Source organism: Sus scrofa, chromosome 6 (genome assembly GCF_000003025.6).
Source record: "Sus scrofa isolate TJ Tabasco breed Duroc chromosome 6, Sscrofa11.1, whole genome shotgun sequence".
NCBI classification, from domain to species: domain Eukaryota; kingdom Metazoa; phylum Chordata; class Mammalia; order Artiodactyla; family Suidae; genus Sus; species Sus scrofa.
The window spans coordinates 72,678,669-72,702,114 of NC_010448.4; the positions used below are offsets into that span (position 1 = coordinate 72,678,669).

A 23,446-nucleotide genomic window follows, 5' to 3' on the forward strand; every position below is an offset into this window, starting at 1 on the left:
GGAGAGCCGTCGGTATTTCTCCCTTCCGGAGAGGGGAAACACCTGTCAGGTATTGGCTGATGGAGGTGTGCAGGATGGTGTGGACACTCTAGACTGGGCCTGGACATGGGGGCAGCATGACCACTCACACCCCTGGGCCCTGCAGAAGCAGCAGGGGCTAGAAAGTGTTGTTCCCTGTGTGCCTGTGATGTGTGCCCGTGAGGAAAGTGAGGGGTCTGGAGAGCATGTGGAAGTGTCTCGGCTTCCCTCACTGACATCTCTCAGGGGTCCCCACACCCACGCTCAGGGGAGCTGCTTACAGACACCGTGACTTTGATGCCCCCAACAACTCCATGGGGTACTATTCTTCTTCTTCCCATTTTCCATATTTGGCAACTGAGGCTTAGAGATTGTAACTTGCCCATGATCAGAGTGTTGGCATTTGGCAGAGTCAGGAGGAGTCAAATCCAAGTCGGGCTAACTCAGGGTTTTTCAACCTCAGCATCACTGACACAGTGGACCAGATCACTCCTTGTTCTGGACCCTGTACCTTGTAGGGTGCTTCCCAACATCTCTGGCATCGACCCGTGAGCTGCCAGTGTCAGTCCCTGCCCCTCACAGGGTTGCGACAAGCAAGAAGTTCTCCAGATGAGGCCAGATGTGTCCTGGGGGCGTAAAATCTCCCTGTTTGAGAACCCCCGCTCTGACACCAGACTGGGGAGAGGGGAGAGCTGGCAGAGCGCGTCACTATCACCGTGAACGTGGGACATTGTGCTTAGGGGAGATTTTGAACGTTGATATCAATCCCTACCCCAACGCCTGGAAAGGCCAGCGAGCTCAGTTTTCTTCCGCTTTACGATGGAAAGGACAAATCCTGTTTATGCATTCCTTCATTCAATAGACATTGCTGAACACTCACTAAGTGTGAGACCCTGGTCTAGTCTTTGAAGAGAAACAAGGAACAAGGCAAAGATCTGTGTCTTCACAGAGGTTATGGTCCAGACAATTAACAACAACAAGCAAAGCGTGTGGTATCTTAGGTGGTGATACATAATAGAGACACAGCATGAAAGTGAGAGCGGGATATGCACACTAAGGCTGGGGGGACCCACGAAGTTCAATAAGGCGGCCTCACTCAGAAGGTGACATCTGGGCAGAGACCTGCAGTAGTGGGGATGGGAGTTGAGGCCCCCTGGAGTCTGAGGAAAGAATGTCGCACAAGGAATAGTAAGTGCCAAGGTCCTGGGAGCTCCTTGGCAGGCTGAGGATCCGCAAGCATGGCCTGAGTAGAACTAGGAGGTGGTTTTGAGGTCAGAGAGCAGGTAGAGCGTATAGTGTCTGTGATGGCCATGGTGACTTTCTAGAAGCAATGCCAAGGATGTAAGCTGGAACTTTGGCGCTCCCCTTTCCAGCTGGGTCAGGGTGCATGAGCCACTGTCTCCACTGTATGAGCCCTGTCCTGGAACCAGAGCCTCACCTGAGTCTGTGACTCACCTGGCTGCAACAATGCTTGCAGGACCTGGGAAGGTGGTAGGGCAGGTTGTGATGTATAAAGTGGAGGAAGTCTCAAGGCTCCCAGCCATGTCCTAAATCACCCGTCTTGAGCACAGCCTCCTCTCCGCCTCTCCCGTGGCAGCAGCAGCAGGATGGAGGTTCTTTTCCTGCTCCTGGTCCTCGCCGCCGCCTACACGTTCTCCGTGGGGGTCGGGCTGTATGTTGTCTGCGACCACTTCCTCACCGCAGACATTCCTGCAGCCATCGGCCACCCCGTGAAGCTGCGGGTCCTCCATTGCATCTTCCAGCTGTTGGTGACCTGGGTGAGTTTTAAGTTTTATTTGTCCTCTCCTCTCTAGGATGAAGGAGGGAAAAACACATACCAGAAGCTTCTAGTCGAATTAACAGTCCTATCATGGTGATGGGCTGACAGCCCATCATCGAACCCAAATAATTTCTATTGGGTCGTGAGGTTCTTAACCTTTTCTTGGTGTTTCTTAAGCTGGTCTGGGCTAAGAGCCACAACACCCAAAGAATTTACTTTCTCAGGTGAAATTCCACCCTACCCATGTCTTACTTTCTTTACAGCACCCACCACTCTGCGAAGCCATAAAGATAGGAGTAATTTTTCTGACTTTGGGGCCCTGGTTACCACCTCCCTGCTACTTAGAACCAGCCAACAACAAAATAAAGAGACGTAGCACAAGCAGGCAAGTTCATAGAGATGAGCGAAACGCTACGATGTGACATTTTAGAAAAATATTTTGTTGCTTTGGAGGGATGGAAAACTGTGCCTGTAATATAGTCAGATTTTGTTCCTTGTTGCTAGTGTGTCAAATTTAATCAAATCCTTGTAAGTATATCGTGCGTGTGAGGATGGCGTAAAATTTGCCCATAAGGATTTGCAGCACTTTTCCAGAGGGTTGAAGAAGACTAAATATAGAAAATATGTTTCTTAAGTCTCTTACCTAATGAAAAGTGATTTCAAGCACCTGTTCTCATGGAAAACTTTGGTAGAGGAGAATCCAGGGGCCAAAGCATTCTTTTTTTTTTTTGTCTTTTTGCTATTTCTTTGGGCCGCTCCCGCGGCATATGGAGGTTCCCAGGCTAGGGGTCGAATCGGAGCTGTAGCCACTGGCCTACGCCAGAGCCACAGCAACGCAGGATCCGAGCCGCGTCTGCAAGCTACACCACAGCTCACGGCAACGCCGGATCGTTAACCCACTGAGCAGGGGCAGGGACCGAACCCGCAACCTCATGGTTCCTAGTCGGATTCGTTAACCACTGCGCCACGACAGGAACTCCTGTATTTATTTTTATGATGCAAACTTTCAGTTGTTTATTTTTTGGCTGCACGCACAGCATATGGAAGTTCTAGGGCCAGGGATCGAATCCAAGGGGCAGCTGCAGCAGTGCTAGATCCTTAACCTGCTGCACCACAGCAGGAACCCCTCATGCAAACTTTTAGACAGAAACCAAAGGAGACTGAATAGGATAAAGAAGCCCCAGGCACCCAACCCACAGAATTCAGTTATTGATTTCCTGCCAATCTCATCTCATCCGTACCCTCACCTTGTCCTGCATTCCCATTTCCTTAGAAAATGGATCCTGGGCACTGTATTACTTTATTCAAAAATATTTCAGTGGGTACCTCTAGAAAATAAGAACAGCCCCCCCATTCCTTTTTAAAACCTATAACTTCAATGCAGTTATCCCAGTCTTAAAAATGGCAGTAAAATTTCCTGTTGTGGCGCAACGGAAATGAATCTGACTAGTTGCCATGAAGTTGTGGGTTCGATCCCTGGCCTCCCTCAGTGGGTTAAGGATCCTGCATTGCCATGAGCTGTGGTGTAGGTCGCAGACGCAGCTCTGATCCCGCGTTGCTGTAGCTCTGGTGTAGGCCCGGTGGCTACAGCTCCGATTCAACCCCTAGCCTGGGAAACTCCATATGCTGTGGGTGTGCCCCAAAAAGCAAAAAAAAAGAGAAGGGGTGGTCCAGAAGGGCCCTTTCTGGGAACAGACATCATGTCCAGGCCAAGGCGGGGGTGTTTCCAGTTAGAACTCTGGAGGGGTGGCGGGAAACCTGGTTTGCGGAGGCAGGAGTGTCTGGGGAGAGAGGGTTGGGAGGGGCCGGTGCTGGGGCAGCGTGGGCCTGGGCGAGCGGGTTTTCTGCCAGTGACAGAGGCACAGCGGGGAAGCAGCAGCGCTGCGGTCCAGCCTGCCCTCCAGCCGCTCTGTGGGGGGCTTGGCGGCCGCAAGGCTCCCACACAGCACAGACTAAGGACCCCCCCCCCCCACCGCCGCGCGCCCTCCGTTTCCTCTTCTCTCACTGACAGGGGACAATTTTTGAGAAACTGAGAATCTGTTCTATGCCTCAATTTGTTCGTTTCATTCACGACCTTGCGCCGCTAAAGATGGATCCGGATGTCGTGGTCAAGGACCTCTGGTTTGGGACGATCCCCGTGCGGCTGTACCAGCCCAAGGCGTCCTCAGGCGCCCTCAGGACTGGCATCGTGTTCTACCACGGCGGCGGAGGCATTTTAGGGAGCTTGAGTAAGAGCCCTTCCCTCAGGCCTCCCGCCCCTCCGGAGTGATGGTCCCAGCGTAGAGCTGGGTGGTCTCAGTCGGGAGGTGGCATGCTGGTCATCTCCCTGGGGTCTAAAAGCTGCGGTTATGACCAGGACTGTTAGCGGGGCCCAGCTCGTTTAGGTGGTAGAGTTATGGAATGTATTGATCTCTTCCTGGAAGTAAAGCTGTGTATAGACACATATAGACACACATGCATGTAATACACACACATATGTAGCACACATATGTACATGTATGTGTGTATATAATGTATGCACACGTGTGTAATACACATATCCACATGTATGTGTGTGTATATGTATAATATATGTAATTCACATAACATAAAATTTCACTATTTTAAAGTATACAATTCAGTGGTATTTAGTACATCCAAATGTATGACCACCATCTCTATTGAGTTGTAAATATGGATTTTTCAAAAAGGAAAATAACTAAAAGCACAATTCTTTTATTTATATTTATTTATTTTTGGCTGTGCCCGAGGCATGTGGAAGTTCCTGGGCCAGGGATTCAACCCGCGCCACTGCAGAGACCCAGGCCGCCGCAGGGAGAGTGCCAGATCCTTAACGTGCTGTGCCGCAAGGGTATGCCTAAACACATAGCTGTGTTTCATGACAGGTATTGCTTGAGACAAATTCTAGTACAGATAGACAGGAGGATCAACTATTTGAGGAAAATCTAAGAGAGGGAACAAACTCAAAATTGAAACAATTTTATTATCTTAATCCCCTGCCACCACCCCATGCTCCCTGGTGAATGAGTTAGGGAGAAAAGCCACCTTTATGTAGTGCTTGCTAATCTATGGAATGCCAGGGCCCCTTTGCTGTAGCTTTTGAGAATAAGGAATTTAACATCACTGTTTGGTCTGCCTAATCAATGATAGTAATAGTTAATATTGATTGATTTATATTTATTAATATTGATATTTACATGGCAGGCACTGTGGAAGCACTTTATAAGCGTGATCACCTCCTCTAAGCCCCCAACAGCCCTATCACATATCATTATCCCCATTTTACAGAAGAGAAAATTGAGCCTCAGGGTAGAAAAGCAACTTGCCCCTTACTACTTCAGCTCAAGCTAAAAGGAGTTCAAATTTGGGATCTGAACTCAGGTCTGAATCCAGAGCTCACCTGCTAAACTGCTGTGCTCTACAGCCAGACAGCTTCTCGGATACTGTGAATGACCTGTAGAATCAGTGGGGTTGGGGATGGGGGCGAGTCTTAGAAGAAGTTGTCCAGACATCAAATCAACCCAGGCACTCCATCGTGGTGGTTATCTGTGAGAAGGGGCAGCTGAGGACGGCAGGCAAAGGAAGCCCACTAGCCTTCCTGGCGCGAATGTTTCTAACCTTTTCTTTTCTAGGAACTCACCATGGCGTATGCTGTCATTTGTCCAAGGAGAGTGATGCAGTGGTTCTAGCAGTTGGGTGAGTAAAATGAGGGTGGGGAGATCGGGGTGTGACCTTGAGCGGGGAGCCGTGGTCTGGAATAGGCATGGCTGATCTGGAGGGGCCCCTAAGTTATCTGCCGGCTCCTGTTGGTATTTAAGTCCTCAAGATCCTCCTGCAAAACTTGTGATCATAGGAGAATCACTTAGAATTTATTCTCAGACAAGCCTGGGCTTGCTTCTAAAAGAGTCACAAAAGCAAGGAACAGGTTAGAGTGAAGGAAGCACCATTGGGTAGGTTCGGAAAGCTGGGGATTGTGCTGGTGATTGCTATGTTGTTGACTAGTAGCTGGATGACAGGGCTTTTGGGGTCACAGTCTGTTCCCCCAATTGGCATTGCGATAATGGAAACAGCAGCTACAGCTTACTGAGCCTATGTGCCCAGCACTCAGGGCTTCATGTCCACTACCTCGCTTAAGCCTCCTACCGTAAGTTCACCTGCTCAGGCTTCAGAAAGAAGTTTTTTTGAATTGAAATATAGTTGATTTACAAGGTCATGTTAGTTTCAGGTGCACAGCAAAGGGATTAAGTTAATATATATATATATATAAGAATATATATAATTTATATTCTATATATTATATATAAAATAATATATCATATATATTCTTATATGTAGAATATAAGAATATATAGAAGGCATATTCTATAAAGAATACATTAATACATAAGAATATATGGAATATATATTCTATAAAAGAATATATGGAATATATATTCTATAAAGGAATATATATAAGGATATATGGAATATATATTCTATAAAGGAATATATATATAAGGATATATGGAATATATGTTCTATAAAAGAATATATAATCTCAAAGAATATATGGAATATATTATATAGAAGATATAAAATGTATATCTTATATATAAAAATATATATTCTTCTTTAGATTCTTTCCCCTTATAGGTTATTACAAAATATTGAGTATAGTTCACCAGAGAGTTAATGAAAGAAATCTGCACTGAAGGATGCTAGGCACAGGTGCCTAGGGCTCTGCAGGGGCAGTGAGTGTCAACTGCTCCTTGCTTCCTTTTCAGGTACCGCAAAGTGCCCAAGCATAGGTTTCCAGTGGCAATAAGAGACTGCATGGTGGCCACTACTCACTTCTTGAAGTCCTTGAATAAGTATGGGGTGGACCCAGCCCGGGTCCTGGTCTGCGGTGACAGTGTGGGTGGGGGCGTGGCTGTGATAATTTGTCAAAACCTTGTGGACAGTTCAGATCTCCCCAAAATCCGTGCTCAGATCCTGGTCTACCCGGCTCTCCAAGCCATGGATTTCCAGTCCCCTTCCTATCAGCAGAACAAGAATGTTCCACTGCTCAGCCAGAATTTTGCCTTCTACTGTTGGTGTCATTACCTGGACATCAGCCCTGCCTGGAAAAGCAGTGTATTTAAAGGCACCCACTTGCCCACCGAGGTCTGGGAAAAGTACAGAAAGTGGTTGGGTGCAGAAAACATCCCGGAGAGGTTTAAGAAGAGAGGCTACCTGCCAATGCCCTGTGAGCCCCTGAATGAGGCTGCCTATCTGGAGACAAACTTAATTTTAGATTTGTTGAACTCACCCCTGATCGCAGGGGATGAAGTAGTGTCTCGGCTCCCCGAAGCTTGTATCGTGAGCTGTGAGTATGATCTTCTCCGGGACCATTCACTGTTGTACAAGAAAAGGCTGGAGGATCTCGGGGTTCCAGTGACTTGGCACCACATGGAGGATGGTTTTCACGGAGTGTTTACCACCCTTGACATGGGCTGCTTGTACTTCCCCTGCTCCAGGAGGATTCTGAATGCTGTGGTCCATTTCATAAAGGGCTTGTGACCATCTTTTCTTCCTACTGAAGTTGCAAGAGTGTGGATTCTGCCTTCATCCTTTTGCTACTGGGGCTCCCTGTTGCTGATGTAGGTGATGCTGAGTAAGGCTGGGGAGAGTGTCAAGGTTGCCTTCTCCTCTTGTACCAGGTTCTAGAATCATAGAATGCACAACCCTGCTATCAAAAGGGAGAGCAGTGGACAAGACAGGTTTTGGGGGGAGGATGGGGCTCTCTGTGATCACCATCAGGAAAATTTGAGCTGACATTCTTCAGTGGCCATTTGCAAGAGTGAATAAGCATGTAGCGACTGCTCATGGCCTTTCCGTGGGAGAGTTCAGATGGCCTAGGCTGATCTAGGGTATGGGCCACAAGAGAGTCTACTTATCTGGGCCTTGGAATAACCCAAGAGCCTCATGTGCAATCTCAAAACTTCTTCTAATCTAGCTCAAAGGGCAGAGCTTTGATATCCTAATGCTGGGTAGAGGTAGAGAAACTGGTCTCACCCTCCTCTGGGTACTCGGTGACACTTTTCCTGCTGTTCCTCTGCCTCAGAGTCTCAACTCCCTGGGATGGAAAAGTGAAGACTGAATGGGCAGGTTTTCCATGGTGGTTGACACCTAGTGGCAGATGAAGCCACTTGATTGGGGGAGCCCTGGAGCTCTTGGAGTCAAAGTCAGGCTTCCAACCAAGAGCCTGGAAGCAACACTGTTAAGTGTTTGGGGAAAGGAGTTTAGAGGGAGGGAAACTGAGTCCTGAGTCAGAGACCCACGAAGATGAAGTCTGACCAAACTCGAGCGTGTCCATGGTGGAAATCAAAGGAGGGCCCAAGGGACAGAAGATGTATTGGTGAGGGCTATTTCTGTCTTAAGACACAGAGCCAACTTATATTGGCCTAATTCAAAGAGAGAATGTATTGGCTAATGTAGCTACAAATTCCAGGGGTAAATTAGGCATTGATTGATCCAGGAACTCAAAGAGTGTCACCAGCTGCCTTCTCTTCTTTTTTCTAGTTTATGCTCTTCTGTGTGAATGGTGGCCCCAAGTACCACCATGCTTATATTCTCCCAGAGTCAAGTCCATTATTATGAACTTGACTCATTTTCAGCAGTCCCAGCAGAAATCACTTTACAGCCTGATGGCTCTGTTGGCTTTCTGAATGGTGTATCCAGTTTCTATGAGTGAGAGAATGGAATGTTCTGACCAGGCCAAGTCCCATGCCATTCTTGAAGTGGAAGGTGGAGTCAACCAACTGGTGCTTGGACTGGGCATGGGGAGGGTGGGAGTACCTCCCTGACATCAGTGCTTACCAGTTATGGATGCTAAACTGAATCCTGAGTCAAGGACCACTGGGCAAGTTGACCACTTGCCACTTAGGAAGAAAAAGGCCTTGGAAAGGATGGCTCAGGCTCCCATGCTGGCTCTACCTCGTCTTCAGGAGGCTCTGCTCCTGGTTGGCCAGTGACTTTTATAGGCCAAGATCCAAGTCTCCTGCACAAAGGGTCCCATGTTTGCCTTTCCCTTACTTTCAGTGGAATGTTCGTGCTGAAACATAGGGCAGAGAGGAATCCCATTGGCTGGTTTCTTAGTCCATTTACAAGATCCACAGATGGCTTTGCTGTAGAAAGAAGAACCCCTCACTGAAAGCACACCATTTGGTGGCCACTCAGCTGTTGGGGAGCATTGCCCCTTCTGACACAGGTCTCCAAGGTGAGGGTAGGTGGGATTCCCCTCCTGGAGTGTGGCATTGGTTCACCCCTGCCTCTGGAGATGGGTTAGAGGGACATGAGCTGACCTTTTGGAAATTTGGGTGATCAGCTCTTGTGTGGTGGGGTGATGAGGAGTAGGAGAGCCATTGGAAGATGGTGCCCAGGGGAGATGAGTGGGTTACACTTTAGGGCCTGGGAGAACCACCGAGTGGGCTCATTTCTGAGGCTGTTTCCTTCTGCAGATCCTGGAGAGATGAAGCATTTTCATCCACGATGACTGATTGGGTTGATTTGGGGGCTCCATATGCCTCTTTTCTCTTTAATCAATTCATCACTGTCCTTCCTGCAACCCATCCATAAGGCTCAGGGCATGGAAAAGGGATAGGAAATCTTGTTTACCGAGACCCAACGGCATGTAAGACTCCATACGTGTCTGTTTAAATCTTCTGCCTCGGAGTTCCCATCGTGGCGCCATGGTTAATGAATCCGACTAGGAACCATGAGGTTTTGGGTTCAATCCCTGGCCTTGCTCAGTGGGTTAAGGATCCGGCTTTGCCATGAGCTGCTGTGTAGGTCGAAGACAAGGCTTGGATCCCGTGTTGCTGTGGCTCTGGCGTAGACCGGCAGCTACAGCTCCGACTGGACCCCTAGCCTGGGAACCTCCATGTGCTGTGGGAGCGGCCCTAGAAAAGGAAAAAAGATAAATACATAAATAAATAAATAAATAAATAAATCTTCCACCTCATTGTGATGAGAAAACCACCAAGCTGGGCTGCTGCCTAGGCATTTTACCCTATGACAGCCCTGGTCCCATTCAGAGTCTGGACATTTCGATAAAGACCCGAGCGTAGGATTCCCACCACAAGTCTCGGCTTTGGCTTTGCCCTGGTGGGTCACTTTTTAAAACAACAATCACTTATATCTGGAATATAATATACGGCATAAAGGAACCTTTCCACAGAAAAGAAAATCAGGGACTTGGAGAACAGACTTGTGGTTGCCAAGGGGAAGGGGAGAGAGTGGGAGGGACCGGGAGCTTGGGGTAAATAGATGCAGAATGTTGCCTTCAGGATGGATTAGCAATGGGATTCTGCTGTGTAGCACTGGGAACTCTGTCTGGTCACTTATGATGGAACATGTAATGTGAGAAAAAAGAATGTATACATGTATGTGTAACTGGGTCACCATGCTGTATAGTAGAAAAAATATGTATATAAATAAAAGATAAAAAATAAAATAAAAATTAAAAAGACCCAACCACTTAGAGTTGAGCCTGTGAAAACTTAGTGACCTCCACCCCAACGATCTTGTGAGTAACCAGTGCTTGCTTGAGGCCCCGCTCAACTCCTCCTGCTCACTTGTGACCTGGAACAGAGGATTGTCCGTCCCCCGGCTCATGGCATCCCCACCCCATTTCTGAGATCTGTAGAGAATAAATCTTGTGCCTTTACATCCTTTGTGTGAGCATGTGGAAACTTCACCTTCATTTGAAAGGACCCTGGGGTTTTCGCTTCCCCAGAGTGGGAGTTCAGGTGCTGGGGGAGCTCCCCGCCGACCCCCCTCTCAGCAGCTCATCATCTGCAGAGTCTTAATTTTATACACTAGCTATGCCCCCCTTTCCTTGGCACCTCACCGTCCATGTGCATCATAGGAATCCTATAAAGTGGCTATTCTTAAGCCCTTTGTACAGATGAGGATACTGAGGTCCAGAGACATTAATAAGTACACTCATTTCCGACTCTTTCCAGTCAAGTTCAAGGCCAGCTGATTGAGTAGTTTACCCAAGGCCACATAGTTGGCTAAGTGCCAAGCGTTGCAACCCTGCTCTGATGAACAATAAACCTTTTCTGTGGAACCACATGGCCCATTAGCCTTTTTCTTTCCTATCCTTCAAAACTAAAATTAAAATTCAATGGAGGGAGTTCCCTTCATGGCGCAGTGGTTAAATGAATCTGACTAGGAACCGTGTGGTTGCGGGTTGATTCCCTGGCCTTGCTTAGTGGGTTAAGGATCCTGCGTTGCCATGAGCTGTGGTGTAGGTTGCAGACGTGGCTCGGATCCTGCATTGCTGTGGCTCTGGCCTAGGCTGGCGGCTACAGGTCTGATTCGACTCCTAGCCTGGGAACCTCCATATTCCACAGGAGCGGCCCTAGAAAAGGCAAAAAGACTAAAAAAAAAAAAAAAAAGTCAATGGAATGACCCAGCCACATGAGCTTGTGTGAGTTATTTCCCATCCATCAGGTGTCAGCTACCATCTGATATGAGGCGGGTTGATCGGGTCAAGTCTTCTATCTATCTATCTATCTATCTATCTATCTATCTATCTATCTATCTATCTATCTTTCTTTTTTGTCTTTTTAGGGCTGCACTCACAGCGTATGGAGGTTCCTAGGCTAGGGGTCGAATCAGAGCTGTAGCTGGGGGCCTACGCCACAGCCGCAGCAATGCCAGATCCGAGTTGAGTCTGCGATTTACACCACAGCTCAAGGCAATGCCAGATCCTTTAACCCACTGATCGAGGCCAGGGTTCGAACCTGCGTCCTCGTGCATACTAGTCAGATTCATTTCCGCTGAGCCACGATGGGAACTCTTATTTATACATACATTTTTGCTTCCTTGACTGTCACTTTCTTTAAGTCTGAAGGGCTTTGGAGCTGGTAACCATAGGCCCCTCCAGGAGCGCCCAGCAGAGGTGCCCCCCTGATCTGGCTCAGGGGAGACAGACACCTCCACACCTTAAATTCACAGGACTTGCCAGTTAGCCCAGGGTAAGAGCCGTCACATAAAGGACAATGCATTGCATCACAAATTGCTTTCTTTTGTCGGAGGGCAGTTGAGGATGAGATCTTGGGGCAAGGTAAAAAAATTGTGCCCTCCTTAGGGTACCCTTCACCACACCCAGGACTTGCCTGCCTGTCTGACCCTAACCTTGTCCCACCCACGTACCCTCCCCTTGCCCCCGCCCCCTCTGCTCCAGAGGGCCTGCCTGCTCTTTCCTCCTGTCCCTGGGCTCACGCGCACATACAGGCTCCTACAGGTTAGGCTCCATGGCAGTGACAAATGGCCCCCCAGTCTCAGTGGCTTATGAGAGCCAAGGTCTATTTCCTGCTCAGTGACCCATTACACATCCCTCGAAGCTCAGTGACAGCTGTGCTCCGCATTTGTCTACTCCTGGACCCAGGCTCTATTTGAAATAGCTCCGGTCTCACGGCAGAGGGAAATAAACACTGCGAATCACACACTGGCCCCCCAAGCTTTTGCTTGGAAGTGATGCTCACCTTTTCTGCTCCCTTTTCATCGGCCAGAGCAAGTCCTGTGGCCAAGCTTGACGTTGACAGGACAGAGAGGGGTAATCCCCTTCAGAGAGGGGCCCCAGATAATTTCGGACAATATCACAGCTGACCACACTCTCAGTCATCATATTTTCATACCCATTCTACCTTAAAAATTAATTTTAAATTATCTAAGTGGTACACAAATATATTCTCCTTTTAAAAATCCCTTCAACTACTAGAGATAAGACTCAAGGTTCCCTTTTGACCACCCTCCCACAACTCTATTCCCTCCCCTCCCCCCTTTTTTGTCCTTTTAGGGCCACACCCCCGGTATATGGAGGTTCCCAGGCTAGAAGTCTAGTTGGAGCTACAGCCGCAGGCCCAAGCCACAGCCACAGCATTGCCAGATCCGAGCCACCTCTGCAACCTACACTGCAGCTCATAGCAATGCTGGATCCTTAACCCACTGAGCGAGGCCAGGGATTGAACCCATATCCTCATAGACACCCATATCCTCATAGTTGGTTTCGTTACCGCTGAGCCACAACAGGGACTCCTCTATTCCCTTGTATCTGGATGTATCCACTCTTACCTTTTTGGGGGAAGGTCTGGGAATGGGAGGTTAGTTTTCCAATCCTTCAAAGCCTGTTTCTGTGCATTTTCATAGGCAGATATGTGCCCACACATTTTGCAGGAAGGCTCTGCCATATGTTGTACATACAGGTATTATTCTGTACATGTTGTGCCACTTGAGTTTTTTTTTTTTTTTTCACTCAACTGTGTAGCTTAGGAGTCTATCTTAGTAACAATATAGGGAGTTGCTGTTGTAGCTCAGTAGATTAAGAACCTGACACAGGAGTTCCCGTCGTGGCGCAGTGGTTAACGAATCCGACTAGGAACCATGAGGTTGTGGGTTCAATCCCTGCCCTTGCTCAGTGGGTTGGGGATCTGGTGTTGCCATGAGCTGTGTTGTAGGTTGCAGACCCGGCTCGGATCCCACGTTGCTGTGGCTCTGGCGTAGGCTGGTGGCTACAGTTCTGATTAGACCCCTAGCCTGGGAACATCCATATGCCGCGGGAGTGGCCCGAGAAATGGCAAAAAGACAGAAAAAAAAAAAAAAAAAAAAAAAAGAACCTGACACTGTCTGTGTGGATGCAGGTTCGATCCCTGGTCTTGTTCAGTGGGTTAAGGATCTGGCATTGCCAAAAGCTGCAGTGTAGGTTGCAGAGGGGCTTGGATCCTGCATTGCTGTGGCTGTGGTGTAGGCAGGCAGCTGCCACTCCTATTCAATCCCTGGCCTGGGAACTTCCATATGCCATGGGTATAGCCACAAAAAGAAAGCAAAAAGCAATATCGATTTATCTTGCTCTTTTCTGACACTGCCTAGTATTCCATGGTGTGGCTATATCACACTTCTTAGCCATTTAGACCTTTAGACTAAACCACTTGGACGTATTGTCTCTTTCCAGGTTTTCGGAAACAAACTGGTAGTAAACATTGCTGCAACTGCCCCCTGTTACAATTCCTCGGTCCTTGTCCTCCGAAAGGAAAAAATTCAGTTGGAGGACATAGAGCAGTTTCAAGCAGCAGGAGTTTTATTTTTATTTATTTATTTATTTATTTATAATTGTCATAACAGATTTTATTCTTGTCATGTGATAAGAAAGGACACTGCAAAGATTTTTTGGTTTTGTTTTTGTTTTCTTGTTTGTCTTTCTGTCTTTTCCAGGGCCGCACCCACGGCATATGGAGGTTCCCAGGCTAGGGGTCCAATCGGAGCTGCAGCCACCGGCCTATGCCAGAGCCATGGCAATGCGTGATCCAAGCGGTGTCTGCCACCTACACTGCAGCTCAGGGCAACGCTGGATCCTCAACCTGCTGAGCGACACCGGGAATCGAACCCGCAACCTCATGGTTCCTAGTTGGATTTACTGACCACTGAGCTACACCGGGAACTCCAGCAGGGGTTTTATTGAGCAAAGCAAGCTAAATTATGTTCCCCGAGGGGAGAGAGTGGGCTGTCTGTTGGGAAGGAGAAGCAGCCCAGCAGTGAGGGGAGGGCTGGGTTTTCAGAACAGTGGAAAGTGCCTCCCTGTGTCCTGCATCATTGGATTGACAAGGTCATTGACACCTTAAGTTATATAACTTTTCTCCTTGGGCACAGATGCTTTCACCCATCAGCACCCAAGGGAAACCCACCGGGGGAGCAAAAACCGCAATGCTAATGGATTATAAATACGGCATAACGAACCTTGGTGGTTTCGGGCCTCCTTTTAGGTCTTGGAGCATGTGCACCGACAGGTGCTGGCAGTTTGGAAAACCCATCTGTGTTTTTGCCCTTCTCCTTGGGTCTGACAAGGCTGGGAATTTAGTGGTTCTTAACCACAAAAGGGAGGATCCCTGGGCGTGTCTTGGTCAGTGTCAAGGTGAGGGGGAGAAAGATGCCTCTGCCCGGGATGAGGTGGGACCCGTTCATGTCTGACTAACTTCCTAACACCTCCTTTCTGCATAAGTGATTCTCTGTGATAGATTCAAGAAGGACAGTTGACCCCACAAAATTTTACATATGGTTAGATGTTACTAAGGTGCCTGTCCCATTCCCTTGTTCTTTTTCCCCAGCAGATCTCAGCTGAGAGGGAAGTAGTTGGATATAATCCCTAATTCCAAAAGCAAAAGGGACATAGATTGGCCTGACAAGCAGTTGAGTGGGATGGAGTGGGCCGGCAGGTCTGTATTTTAAAGGGAAATTTCTTTAAGTCAAATAAACCTCTCCAAGAATCAGGCGAGGAGTTGAGGCAGGCTGCAAAATTACCAGTGTGTTTCCACTAACACACTAACTCCATCCAACAACGCAGAGGACGAGGACACCAGAGACCGCAGATTAGGCTCCCTGTTCCCAGGTTGCCAGGGCTGGCTCGCTATTGTCTTGCAAATTGCTGTGCAAGGTTGACTCAGATAAGGCCGTGCCTGGGACTCAGTTTCAAAGTATTTCTTGCTGTAGGAAAAATCCCTCAAGGGTCTGACTCTCTTACTAAGAAATAACTCCTTGCCTATGTCATCATCGAAGGATAGAACAGTTTTTGTTTGTTTGTTTGTTTTTGGGGCTGCACCTGCAGCATATGGAAGTTCCCAGGCTAGGGGTTGAATCGGAGCTACAGCAGCTGGCCTATGCCACAGCCACAGCCACAGCAAGAACAGTTTTAATTTTAAGTTGGAGAGACACATTCTGGGTTTATTACTGCTGCTTTTGCAAGGCCCCTTCCAGAAGGCAGAGTGATGAGAACCCGTGGTTGGGAGCCAATCAGAGGTCCAACATTTGCTTAACCTTCTAGTCCCTCAATTTTCTTGCCTTGAAATGGAATTAATCATATCTAGTGCATAGAGGTGTTTGTGTAAAGCAGCCTAAATCAGTGTAAGTTGTGAATAGGTATCTGCTGTTGGTTGGATGTAGATACAGAGGTGCTGTTTAGCAGACTCACAGTGTCTCCCTCTGCTTTTGTGTTCAAGAATCTTCTCTTCAAAGAGACTCTAAAAGTGTTCCCTTTGGCATATTTCTGCCACAATTTCCCAAATTTACTCCTCTAATACAAGGAAAGGAATGGGTTGTGTTACTAAAATAAAATTGGTTTAGGCACAAAGGAAGGGAGTGTTGATTGTTTATTGACCCCCTACATATTACAGGCATTTTATGAAGGGCTTTATAGGTGACATTTTCCTGAATTCTCAAAATCTCATCTTAGGAAGTATGTGATATTTACTCCCAATTTACAGATTGGGAAACTGAGGCTGGCTTGGCTGAAGTTAAAACTTGGCTTGGAGTTCCCGTTGTGGCACAGCGGAAACAAATCCGACTAGGAACCATGTGGTTGCAGGTTCGATCCCTGGCCTTGCTCAGTGGGTTAAGGATTCGGTGTTGCGGTGAGCTGTGGTGTAGGTCACAGATGTGGCTCTGTTGCTGCGTTGCTGTGGCTCTGGTGTAGGCCAGTGGCTACAGCTCCAATTAGACCCCTAGCCTGGGAATCTCCATGTGTCGCGGGTGCAGCCCTAAAAAGACAAAAACAAAAACAAAAAACTTGGCTGGTGAGAGGAGTGACCAGAAGCAGACCAAATTTGCCTGAGTATTCAGTGAAGCCCACACTGTTTTGTGTGCAAGAACCTGAGGCCAAGTGCTCATCTTGAAGACATGTTTCTAGGACATTCTGGACCAGGAGGAGAGAAGTCTTGTGGTTATCCACCTCTGATGTCTCATCATAGCAAATGGCAATCACATCTGGAGGATGATAATATTGTCCTTGGCTTTATACTGTTTTTGTAATTAATTTTTCAGATACTAGGCACGGGAGAAGAGCTAGCCACAGGAACCCACAGAAACAACTGCAACAACAACCACCAAGGGCTGTGACATTGCTCTGCTTATCATATCCAAGGAGATAAACCTATATAAATATATTTATAGTCTATATAAACAAAATATATAAATCTCTATATAATATATAAATGTAATCTATGAGTCTAAAAGATAATATATAATATGTAAATCTGGAGATTTATAGACCTATAGATTTGAGCATTTGGCAGGCAAAAAGGGGTAAGTTGATAATTCAGAAATTATAACATTTGGAACTTTAGAAAGTGACATACATATATTATTAATTAAACAGAAAATTTAGAACTGAAAAATGCAACCAATCAAATAAAAAACTCAACGGGTGGGTTTAATTTCACATGAGACCCACTTGAGAGAGGGTATGTGAACTGGGATATAGGTCAGAAGAAACGAATCAGAATCAAGTACAAAGAGACAGAAGGATAGGAAATACAGAGAAGGGGCAAGAGTCATGGAGGATTTGGTGAGAAGATGTGGCAAATAGGCAACTGATGTTCCAGAAAGACAGGAGAAAGAGGCAGAAGCAATAATACTTGAACATATCGTGGCAGGAAATTTCCTGAAATGATTGACCAATTAAATATTAAAAAGTATTTTTTCCTTCTCAATATATTTATCTTTACACACTTCTTTCTATCTCTTGGGGCAAATCCAGAAACTACAAAATAATCCTACAATAGACGAGATCAACTATTCCCCATTTTGGCTCTTTGAAAAGACGGATGAAATTGATATATCTCATGAGACAAATAGAGGGAAAAAGGCAGAAGCAGAAATAGTAAATGCTAGGAATAAGAAGGGCCTTCATAACAGATCCTAGAGATATAAGGAGATATTATGAACAACATATGCCTCCAAATTTGAAAATTTAGGTGCAACGTGTAAATTCCTAGAAAAATGCAACTCACTAAACTTACACAAAAAGAAAGGGGAAAAACATCTGATTAATTTTGTAACTAATGAAAGATATTAACTCCAAAATGAAAACCTTAAAAGAAAGATAAACAAAACAAAACAGAAATCTCCCAGTTCCTGCTGTGTCTCAGTGGCTTAAGAACCCAACATAGTGTCCGTGAGGATGCTGGTTTGATCCTTGGCCTTGCTCAGTGGGTTAAGGATCTGGTGTTGCTGCAAGCTGTGGTGTAGGTCACAGATGCATCTCAGATCTGCTGTTGCCGTGGCTGCGGTGTAGGTCCTAGCTGCAGCTCTGATTTGATCCCCGGCCCTGGAACTTCCATATGCCACAGGTGCGGCTATAAAAAGAAAAAGAAAAAACCAAACAAACAGAAATCTCCTGGCCCAGATGACTTGACTTAATATTCAGGGAAGAAATACATTAATCTTACATGAACTGTCCTAGAGAATGTAAAAAGCAAGCATGTTCTTTCTATGAAGTTAACAATAATAAAACCCCACAAAAACAGTGGAAATGAAAATTGCAGGCTATGAAAATCTTTCTCTTGGATATAGGACAAAACTATTTCTAAAAAATATTTAACAAGGAGTTCTCTTGTGGCTCAGAGGGTTAAGGATCGGGCATTGTCACTGTTTCAGCTTGGGTCGGTGCCGTGGTGCGTGTTCCATCTTTGCCTCATGTGTGGCCAAAAAATATTTAGCAAGCAGAATCTAGAAATACATAAAAAGGATACTGTATCGTGATCAAGTTGTTTGTACTAGAAATGCAAGATCAGTTTAACATTTCAGAATCAATCAACACACTATCACATTGGACTCAATGAAAGAAACTGTAGGATTATCTTTTTTGTGTGTGATTATCTTAATAGAAGAAAAAAATTAAGCATTTATTCATGAAAAAGTCTCAGCAAATTTAGAATAAAAAGAAATTTCTTGAGCTCAATAAATGGCATTTCATGGTAAATATTGAGCTTTTTTCCATTGATATTTGGAATAGGATGAGAGTTGCTCAATATCATTTTTATTCAGCATTGTACTGGTGGTCCTAGCCAAAGCAAAGGACAAGGAGAAAACAGTATTGCAAAGAGGAAATAAAATCGTTATTATTTGCACTTGTCGTTCTCCTGCATGCAGATTCTCAAAGAATATATGGGGAAATTATTAGAATTGATACTTAACAAGGTTGCTATAACATGGATAAACCTTGAAAATATTAGATCAAGTGAAATAAGCCAAAGACAAAAAGATAAATATTGTATGATTCTACTCATTTTTTTTTTTTTTTGCTTTTTTTTTTAGGGCTGCACCTGAAGCATACGGAAATTCCTAGGCTAGGGATTCAATCAGTGCTATAGCTGCTGGCCTACACCACAGCCACAGCAACGCCAGACCCAAGCTGAATCTGCCACCCATACCACACTCACGGCAATGCCAGATCCTTAACCCACTGAGCAAGGCCAGGGATCAAACCTGCATCCTCATGGATCCTAGTCGGGCTCATTACTGCTGAGTCATGATGGGAACTACTTGTATGACTCTACTCTTATGAGGTACCTGGAGTAGGCAAATTTTTAGAGATAAGAAAGTAGAATAGAGGTTACCAGGACCTGGAGGAAGAAGGAATGGGGAGTTATTCCTTTTTTGGGGGGAGGGGCACACCCACAGCATATGGGAATTCTCAGACCAGGGGTGGAATCAGAGCTGCAGCTGCTGGACTATGCCACAGCCATAGCAATGTGGGATCTGAGCCATGTCTGCAAACTATACCACAGCTTGTGGCAATACCAGATCCTTAACGTACTGAACAAGACCAGGGATCGAACCCGTATCCTCATGGAGAGCTGGGTTCATTTCCCCTGAGCCACAATGGGAACTCCTGGGAGTTATGCTTAATGGGTATAGAGTTTTAATTTGGGATGATAAAAAAGTTCGAAGTAATAGAAACAAATACTCATACACTGATGGGGAGGAAGGTAAATTGACGTAACACTTTGGAAAATAGTTTGGTGTTTTCTAGCAAAGTTAACACACATACCCTGTGACCTAGAAATTTCACTCCTAGGTGTATACCTAAGAGCAGAGGTTTTCAAAGTATGGTCCACCGACCCCTGGGGATTCCCAGGCTCCTTTTAGGGGCTCTGAAAGGTCAATGCTATTTTCTTAGTAGCATTAAGATATTATTTGCCTTTTTCCACAGTGTTCACATTTGCACTGACGGTGCAAAAGTGATGATGGGTAAACTTTGCTGGAGCCTGTGCATAAATCAAGGCAGTGCCATTAATAGTCATATTCTTCACCGTCACATAAAAACATTGCTAGTTTCACATGAGTGTCCTTAATGAGGAATTCACATAGTGACTTGGTTAAGACACGGCATTGTCTCTGTGAGGATGTGGGTTCAATCCCTGGCCTCAATCTGTGGGTTAAGGATCCCGTGTTGCCCTGGTTGTGGCATAGGCTTCAGCTGCACCTTCAATTCAACCCCTAGCCTGGGAACTTCCCTATGCCATAGGTGTGGATGTTTAAAAAAAAAAAGAGTGTCCTTGACGAAGAAGTAAAGATGATTAATTTTATTAAATCTTGACCCTTGAGCAGATGTCTTTTCACGTGCTATATGATGAAATGGGAAGGATACAGGAGAAAGCTTGGCTGTTGCATACCCACGCTCAGTGGTTCGCTTGAGAAAAATCACTGTGTATGAGATTGTTAAGAGTCATGAGTGAAATTAAGTATTTTTTTTAATGAAATACCATTTTTACCTGAAAGAATGACAGCAGACAAATCATGATTATTCCAAAGGGAACATATGACAGATACATTCTGAAGAAAATGAGTAATGGAAAGCTGTCATTTCAAGGAAAATAAAGGACAGTAGTTATTGCTGAAGACAAAATTTGGGGTTTCAAGCTAAAACTGGACTTTTGGAAAACTTGTGTCTACCATGTGAGCTTGTCAACTTCCTAATACGTGCTTTTCTGATGAGGTCAGCAGGGATACTAAAAAAATGGAAATTTTGATATTGTGTAATGAAAGGTGTCAGCATTTGGAAGATCTCACAGCTCAGTAAAATAATATTTTCCAAATGACCACGATGATGTTACAAAATTACTAAAGGGTGAAAGATCTATCCAAGATTAACCAGTGAATTTTAATGTAATGAAGCGCAAAGAGTGCACTGAATATTTTCAGATTTTATGTTGCAACTAACCTTTAGGAAACTGCCACTAGTTGAGTTTTGGTATAGTAGCAAAAGAATATCCGCAATTAATTGCAAAGGCTGTTAAAATACTTCCCTCTCTTCTAACTACACATCTACACATCTAACTACACATTAATAAATACTAATTAATATAGAATATAATTCATCCGGCTGGCCAATTCTGTGGTGTAAATATTCCTGCCATGACTGATTCCAGTCTACAAAGGTGATTACAGAATGTACATCCTCCCCCCATTTTTTTTTAAAATTTTATTTTCCCACTGTACAGCAAGGGGGTCAGGTTATCCTTAGATGTATACATTGCAATTACAGTTTTTCCCCCACCCTTTCTTCTGTTGCAACATGAGTATCTAGACATAGTTCTCAATGCTATTCAGCAGGATCTCCTTGTAAATTTATTCTAAGTTGTGTCTGATAAGCCCAAGCTCCCGATCCCTCCCACTCCCTCCGCCTCCCATCAGGCAGCCACAAGTCTCTTCTCCAAGTCCATGATTTTCTTTTCTGAGGAGATGTTCATTTGTGCTGGATATTAGATTCCACTTATAAGTGATATCATATGGTATTTGTCTTTGTCTTTCTGGCTCATTTCACTCAGTATGAGATTCTCTAGCTCCATCCATGTTGCTGCAAATGGCATTATGTCATTCTTTTTTATGGCTGAGTAGTATTCCATTGTGTATATATACCACATCTTCCGAATCCAATGAATCCAATCATCTGTCGATGGACATTTAGGTTGTTTCCATGTCCTGGCTATTGTGAATAGGGCTGCAATGAACATGTGGGTGCATGTGTCTCTTTTAAGTAGAGCTTTGTCCGGATAGATGCCCAAGAGTGGGATTGCAGGGTCATATGGAAGGTCTATGTATAGATTTCTAAGGTATCTCCAAACTGTTCTGCATAGTGGCTGAACCAGTTTACATTCCCACCAGCAGTGCAGGAGGGTTCCCTTTTCTCCACAGCCCCTCCAGCACTTGTTATTTGTGGATTTATTAATGATGGCCATTCTGACTGGTGTGAGGTGGTATCTCATGGTAGTTTTGATTTGCATTTCTCTTATAATCAGCGATGTTGAGCATTTTTTCATGTGTTTGTTGGCCATCTGTATATCTTCTTTGGAGAAATGTCTATTCAGGTCTTTTGCCCATTTTTCCATTGATTGATTGGTTTTTTTGCTGTTGAGTTGTATAAGTTGCTTATATATTCTAGAGATTAAGCCCTTGTCAGTTGCATCATTTGAAACTATTTTCTCCCATTCTGAAAGTTGTCTTTTTGTTTTCTTTTTGGTTTCCTTTGCTGTGCAAAAGCTTTTCAGTTTGATGAGGTCCCATGGGTTTATTTTTGCTCTAGTTTCTATTGCTTTGGGAGACTGACCTGAGAAAATATTCATGATGTTGATGTCAGAGAGTGTTTTGCCTATGTTTTCTTCTAGGAGTTTGATGGTGTCCTGTCGTATATTTAAGTCTTTGAGCCATTTGGAGTTTATTTTTGTGCATGGTGTGAGGGTGTGTTCTAGTTTCATTGCTTTGCATGCAGCTGTCCAGGTTTCCCAGCAATGCTTGCTGAATAGACTTTCCTTTTCCCATTTGATGTTCTTGCCTCCCTTGTCAAAGATTAATTGACCATAGGTGTCAGGGTTTATTTCCGGATTCTCTATTCTGTTCCATTGGTCTGTCTGTCTGTTTTGGTACCAGTACCACACTGTTTTGATGACTGTGGCTTTGTAGTATTTCTTGAAGTCTGGGAGAGTTATGCCTCCTGCTTGGTTTTTGTTTCTCAGGATTGCTTTGGCGATTCTGGGTCTTTTGTGGTTCCATATAAATGTTTGGATTGTTTGTTCTAGTTCTGTGAACAATGTCATGGGTAATTTGATAGGGATTGCATTGAATCTGTAGATTGCTTTGGGTAGGATGGCCATTTTCACAATATTGATTTTTCCAATCCAGGAACATGGAATATCTTTCCATTTCTTTACATCTTCTTTGATTTCTTTGATTAAAGTTTTATAGTTCTCGGCATATAGGTCCTTTACCTCTTTGGTCAGGTGTATTCTGAGGTATTTGATTTTGTGAGGTACAATTTTAAAAGGTATCGTATTTTTGTATTCCTTTTCTAGTGTTTCATTGCTGGTATACAGAAATGCAACTGACTTCTGAATGTTAATCTTATATCCTGCCACTTTGCTGAATTTATTAATCAGTTCAAGGAGTTTTGGGGTTGAGTCCTTAGGGTTTTCTATGTATAGTATCATGTCATCTGCATACAGTGACAGTTTGATCTCTTCTCTTCCTATATGGATGCCTTTTATTTCTTTTGTTTGTCTAATTGCTGTGGCTAAGACTTCCAAAACGATGTTCAAGAGCAGTGGTGAGAGTGGGCATCCCTGTCTTGTTCCAGATTTGAGTGAGAAGGCTTTCAGTTTTTCCCCATTGAGGATTATATTTGCTGTGGGTTTATCATAAATGGCTTTGATTATATTCAGGAATGTTCCCTCTATACCCACTTTGGTGAGGGTCTTGATCATGAATAGATGTTGGACTTTGTCAAATGCTTTTTCTGCGTCTATTGAGATGATCATATGATTTTTGACTTTTTTTTTGTTAATGTGGTGTATG

General features: G+C 45.0%; 1 protein-coding gene across 1 annotated transcript; it reads left to right on the top strand.

The window, feature by feature from the left end:
- AADACL3 (arylacetamide deacetylase like 3) lies at positions 1,626 to 7,336 on the top strand. Its single transcript, XM_003127596.4, has 4 exons — positions 1,626 to 1,796; positions 3,810 to 4,026; positions 5,431 to 5,494; positions 6,562 to 7,336. Exons 1-4 carry the CDS (start codon positions 1,626 to 1,628, stop codon positions 7,334 to 7,336), a joined length of 1,227 nt encoding a protein of 408 aa, XP_003127644.1.